The 6,150-nt window shown below is 50.2% G+C and overlaps 1 protein-coding gene across 1 annotated transcript in view; it reads left to right on the forward strand.

The window, feature by feature from the left end:
* LOC108803518 (pentraxin fusion protein-like) overlaps positions 1–5,636 on the forward strand; it is a gene marked incomplete at its 3' end in the record, with an annotated part of 21,496 nt that extends 15,860 nt beyond the window's left edge. The window contains exon 6 of the mRNA XM_018575353.1: positions 5,576–5,636. Within this exon, the coding sequence (XP_018430855.1) occupies positions 5,576–5,636 (61 nt within the window). The remainder of the gene's footprint in view (positions 1–5,575) is intronic.
* Positions 5,637–6,150: the final 514 nt, after the last annotated feature.

Genomic DNA, 6,150 nt, shown 5'->3' on the forward strand with positions numbered 1-6,150 from the left:
GAACAAAAGCCCCCCCCCCCCCCCCCCCCATAGTTCTCCTTTAAAGGTTTAAAAGGGAAGCTTAGTTTGAGCTTTAAGGAGCAATTTAAGGCGTCAAAGAAGCACTCGTAAAGTAGGACACAGACATTCCAATAACCATTTTCAAAATACTCGTTAGAATTTTATTGGAACAGACTACCTGCATTGTGAACTGCACCCCCCTGCTCCAGGTGTTGGAATATTGTTCGGCATCTTCACGTCTCATGGCGGACAAGGATCCATTCTGTCTGCGTACGAGTACAGACATTCGCACAGATGTGCAGCTTGGGTGAGCGTTCGGCCGCGTACTCCCATAGAGAAGAACAGGCTGCTGCGTACAATCACACGCAGCACCTGTCCTTCCCGGGAACGGCCGTGCACGCCGCACGGATCTGTACGGGCAAACACTTAGCTGTGTGAATGAGGACTAAGTCTTGAAACACATTATTGGCTCCTCTGGGGGACCCGTGACAACGGCACGAGATCAACATAGAGCCCGTAGAGCAGCTCTGTGTGATCACCGAGACCGCAGCGCTGTAATCTGCAGCGCCACCTGTCTCAGCTGTCAGGAACTGCACAGAACATCTCCTCTGTGTTGGAGGGCAGGTTCCATAAAGAGAACCTGTCACCTCCAAACTATCCCACAGGGACTTATCATATGTGAAAATATCATGTAAATACATGCAAAGGAGGAGAAATGGTGCCAATAAACTGCAAAAAAAAAAAAAAAGTCGCAGAAGAGGGGGAGACAGGCCCACGGGACAGGTCTAACAAGCTGGATCCGAGGTTCGGGTGAGTATAGGTTTTTTTATTTTTGCACCAAGACACAAACGAGCACTTAACACTTGCAGTGCCAGGGTAGCCCCACTACAAGGGTTAGGAAAACGTTTGTCCAGAGTTCAGATTTAACCATTCAAACTGCGAACAGCTATGCGCACAAGACTCGAAGCACATGAGAGCCACTGCATGGAGCCGAATAGCGGGAGGGACAGGACATTTTGACACCCAGGAGCTGTCTCACGCTTTTTGGAGGTCTACACCCAAAACAACTCTTATGGGAAAACATGCAAAAAATACTTTGAAGGCCCATTCGCATTAAAGTGTCCCATTGCAGAGCACATAACCACACACGTTAGCATGGATTATGGTATGCTCTAATGTGCATTGCATTAAAGGAGAACTATGAGGTGAGTGAAAATCGCTCATCCTCAAAGTTGGAGCCGACCTGTGACAATGAAACTGTCACCCATCAGCTCTATAGATCGTGAAGTGAGCGAACACATACCGTCGCTCGCACACTTCTCGATCATCTCCCTGCAGGGAGCCGTGACTGTCAGTCACCTCTCCCCCGCAGGGTCTCCCCCTCTCCGATCCGCCAGCGCTGACTGGAGGAACGGACGGGGGAGGGTACAGTTGGTTCTGCCTCTAGATAGGCAGAGCCCGCTGTCACTCATGCAGCTGGGTGGATCTCGACAGTAATGTCGGGATCTGTCCCAGCTGCGGCGCTCTCAGTATATAGTGAGCTGTAGCTCGCGATATATTGAGCTTTGGGTCATGGGAGGAGGTTATTATACGTCCTACTGTCACCCTTAAGAGAACTATGGGATAAAAAGGTTCTCTTTTAAGGCATTCCCTCAATTTAGAATGGATTGCCAACAGACTACAAAGAATGACAAAACATACATGGCTCCTAAAAAAAGAAAATGTGCAACACAAAGCATACAAGGGCTAATAAAATGTTTACCTGGAGTTGTTCTTTAATACTAAGGCCCCGTTCGCATTGAGCGATTTATCGCGCGGTAATTCCAGCGATTCCAAAAGATGTCACCAGCACTCCAGAAGTAGATTCAATATATTTTAATGACAACGGTCATTCAAAATCACAAGTACTTTCGGGGCCACGAAAGTACTTGTGATTTTGAAGCCTGATGACGGGGACCCAACGTGGCCCCGAAAGTACTTGTGATTTTGAAGCCTGATGACGGGGACCCAACGTGGCCCCGAAAGTACTTGTGATTTTGAATGACCGTTGTCATTAAAATATATTGAATCTACTTCTGGAGTGCTGGTGACATCTTTTGGAATTACTACTTGACTACACGGTGCCTCCGTGGTCACTACAAGCACCCTATTACAGACATCATCTCCTAGGAGATCCGGTAAGGAGTGCAGGAAGATACACACAATTTTGTAATTCCAGCGATATCGCGGCTTATTACCGCGCGATATCGCGCTCCAATGCTTGGCAATGGGGCAAAGGGTCCTGCTGTCGCGGGTCGTGTGTCGCTACAGCAGGACCCTTTTTGGAGCGGATTTTGCCGCGATTCGAGCTTGCTCAATGCAAGCAGTTGCGCGATATTGCGCAAACTGCAAGTCGTGCGACAAATGCGCGATTTGCGAATCGCGCTGTGTGAATGGGGCCTTAGTGCTGTTTTGTATGAGATTTGTTACCACTTGATGATATAAATACAGCTCCTAGTAATTTAGTCAACCACATACCTCATACCTATGCATTTGTTTGTTTCCCTGTTGCAGATTTTTCAACTCTCTAAAGCCTTGGTTCTCAACTAGTGGGTCGCGGCGTGGAGGGATGCCACCGGTCGGGTCTCTAGTATTGTGTCATTATTCCAGCTGCCCCATCTCATAATACAGCCACCCTCCTCCCCATTGAATGGTTCGCTCCTCCCCGACTTTCTCCTCATTCAGCCTCCGATGTTGGCGGTGGTCAAGTGTGCGCGCGCTGCTTTCCCCTGGCCCCTCCATGGGAGACCGCTGACTGCAGCATTGAGATCTGGTGGATTGCCTGCCTTCTTCCCCTGGGGCAGATCGTGGAGGGTTAATCCAAGGTGGAATTGTTACCTGGGGGGGGGTAATTGTCACTATTGGGGGGTGTCACTGGGGTCCCTGTGTCAGGGGCTGAGATTGGAGGTGTTGTAGAATGCGGAGATATGTGCTCTTTTTTTGCTGTCTCTCTGAGGTATTGGGGTGTCAGGATGTGTGAGGGGGGGGGATTCTGCAGTATTGGGGTGCCAGACAGTGTGAAGTGGTTCTGGGGTATTGGGGCATCAGGCTGTGTACAAAGGTTCTGGGGTGTAAGGCTGTGTGCGAGGGTTCTGGGGCATCAGGCTGGGTGTGGGGGTTCTGGGGCATCAGGCTGGGTGCAAGGGTTCTGGGGCATCAGGCTGGGAGGTGACGGGAGGACGCTAGTTTGTGTCCTCCCGTGACCCTAAGGAGAACTATGAGGAAAAATACTGACCCCATAGTTCTCCTTTAATAACACGCACAAATTTAAGAACTCATGACTGAATCAGTCAAAGAAGTAAACCCTCCGCCTGCCTGTCTGCTCTGCTCAGATGGGACCCAGCAAAACCAGTGTAATGAATGCACCCTGTAATTCAATACATATCATCAAATATATCATGCATGAAAGTATTTGGACCACCAGATTTATGGCAAAAAAAAACTGTACCAAATGCAACCGATCAGATTGTAAAACACGTTGTCATTTGCTCAGAGGCGTAACTAGAACCTTCAGGGCCCCAGTGCAAGAAACCATGAAGGGCCCCCGCCCCCCCCAACCGCAATGGCACCGCATGGTTAACAGGAAGGCTGCCGAGGTCCCCAGCAAGCGCGGGACCTCAGGCAGCCTCTTGTTTAAAATGTTTGTGCCGGTGTTCTGTGGAGAACGCCGACTCAGTATCTGCGCTTACGTACAGACGGGATTAACGAGAAAACCGCCATTTATTTACAAAGTATTTTTTTGTAATTGTTAATTGTGACCGTTAATGATATGCCGTCCATGGCAGGAAATGATGGACAGAATATTATTATCGGTCACAATTAACCATTTAAACGAAATACTTTGTGAATAAATCCCGGTTTCCTCGATAATATTGGCCTGTGTGTAAGCGCAGATGCTGAGGTCGGCAAATTCGACTACATCAGCATTCTCGACAGAACACCGGTATCTGCGTTTAGTATCGGGGCATTTTCACGAGTATGAGTACTTGTGAAAATGCCCAGTATTAACACTGGTGTATCCCTACTAAAAAATATAATGCATTGCTGGGACTTGTAGTCCCGCATAGTTGGAGCTATTCTGCATTGCTGTATAATCTTCATACAGCAAAGCACAATACCACCAGCTATGCGGGACTACAAGTCCCAGCAATACATTATATTAAAAGTAAGGTATGCAGAATACCACCAGCATCCAAACCCCACCCCACCCTATAATGCATTGCTGGGACTTATAGTCCAACATATCGTAGTTGGACCTGCAGGCCCATGGCCCTCTTCCTCGTCTTGGCGACCAGGGGGCGGAGCTAAGAGACGGCCCTCTGAGGTCCGCCCCTAAGGCGGGACCAGCTCATTCTCCGGGATCAGTGACAGCCTCTCCAGCCCTTTCGCACAGCCGCCCGTACATGCTGCAGCTGGCTGTGCGACAGGTAAGGAGCGGCACGATCGCAGGGGGGGCCTCTACTTCCTTGCTGGGCCCACCCAAGTGGCGGAACACCAGGGCCCGGTCGCAATTGCGACCCTGGTAGTTCCGCCAGTGCAAAGCTGTACTCTCCAGTCCGGGAAGGGCCGGAACTTTAACTTAATTGTCGGCAGCCGCGGCCTCTCGATATTATTCCGCCGCCCGAAAGTAAGGAAATAGTCCCCGATTTCCCCGGGTCAGTTCACGCGCAGGGGGGTGTATGAGAGGGAACAGTTTTCAATATATAGTTCCCACAGGCTGGCACGCACAAATCCCCCCTCTATGTCTCCCTCCTGAACATGGGCCACTCTTTGCAGGAAGGACGCCGCGACCCACTGCAGAAGGTGTCGCAACCCACTTTTGGGTCGCGACCCATGAGTTGAGAACCGATGCTGTATAGCACACTACCGTGTTTCCCCGAAAGTAAGACCTAGTTCAGTGGTAGTTCTTATATTACAGAAATCGGCTAGGTCTTACTTTCAGGGAAACACGCTAGTGTGCTATACCGCATATTCAGTGGGTTGTGGGCCATTTCAAATTAATCGGCTTAGCGGTCGCTATGGGGCCCAGGGTAAAGGGAGGCCCGGTCAGGATGCCGGGGCCTGGCAGTGAAGTGGAGTAGGACAATGTTTACCGGGGCCCAGCAGCGCCGGTCTGGCACAGCAGCAAAGCAGGCGGCGGGTAGGGCCAACGGTGTTCGCGGGGGAGGCCGGGGCACAGGAGCGGGTGGCTCGGAGAGGAGAATGCCTGTGTGAACCTAGTCTAAATTGTTTGAGCCCGTTGCTAGGAGACAAGGACGATGAGCCTGTGTGGGCCTAGTCTCAATTGATTGATCCTGTTGCTAGGAGACAAGGATGATGAGCCTGTGTGGGCCTAGTCTCAATTGATTGATAATGTTGCTAGGAGACAAGGATGATGAGCCTGTGTGGGCCTAGTCTCAATTGTTTGAGCCTGTTGCTAGGAGACAAGGACGATGATCCTGTGTGGGCCTAGTCTCAATTGATTGAGCCTGTTGCTAGGAGACAAGGACGATGAGCCTGTGTTGGCCTAGTCTCAATTGATTGAGCCTGTTGCTAGGAGACAAGAACGATGAGCCTGGGAAGCGGAAGGAGCAGAGCTGTGTGCTGGAGACGTACAGGTATGGGGCAAAGGGGCTGATCAGGATACCGTACACTGATATCATTGGATTATAGGGAGCAGGGCAGAAGATATACTGGATGATGGGATCATTTAGAGCAATTGGGGACAAAGCTTTCACCTCTCCTGCCGTTACTAAATACAATGACACTCACTGGGGTTTGTTTACTAAAAGGAGCAGGGGTAGCCAAACCTTGACCCTACAACTGTGGTAAAACTACAAATCCCAGCCTGCCTCTGGGAGTCATGCCTGCAGCTGTAATCTTGCAATGCCTCATGGGACTTGTAGTTCCACAGCAGCTGGAGTGCCCAGGTTTGGATACCCCTGTAATAATAGAGCAGGTACACCAATTCACATGGCAAAGAATACCTCAGGGGTAGGCGACCTTGGCGCTCCAGCTCTGATGCTGTGATGGAACTACAAGTCCCATGAGGCACTGCAAGACTCTGACAGCTGAAGGCTTGCCTTACAGAGTGAATAGACACCAAACATGTCAAGCCTTAAAATTGCGTGC

The sequence above is a fragment of the Nanorana parkeri genome, unplaced genomic scaffold, assembly GCF_000935625.1.
Source record: "Nanorana parkeri isolate BGI_ZX_2015 unplaced genomic scaffold, ASM93562v1 scaffold3822, whole genome shotgun sequence".
Lineage (NCBI taxonomy): Eukaryota > Metazoa > Chordata > Amphibia > Anura > Dicroglossidae > Nanorana > Nanorana parkeri.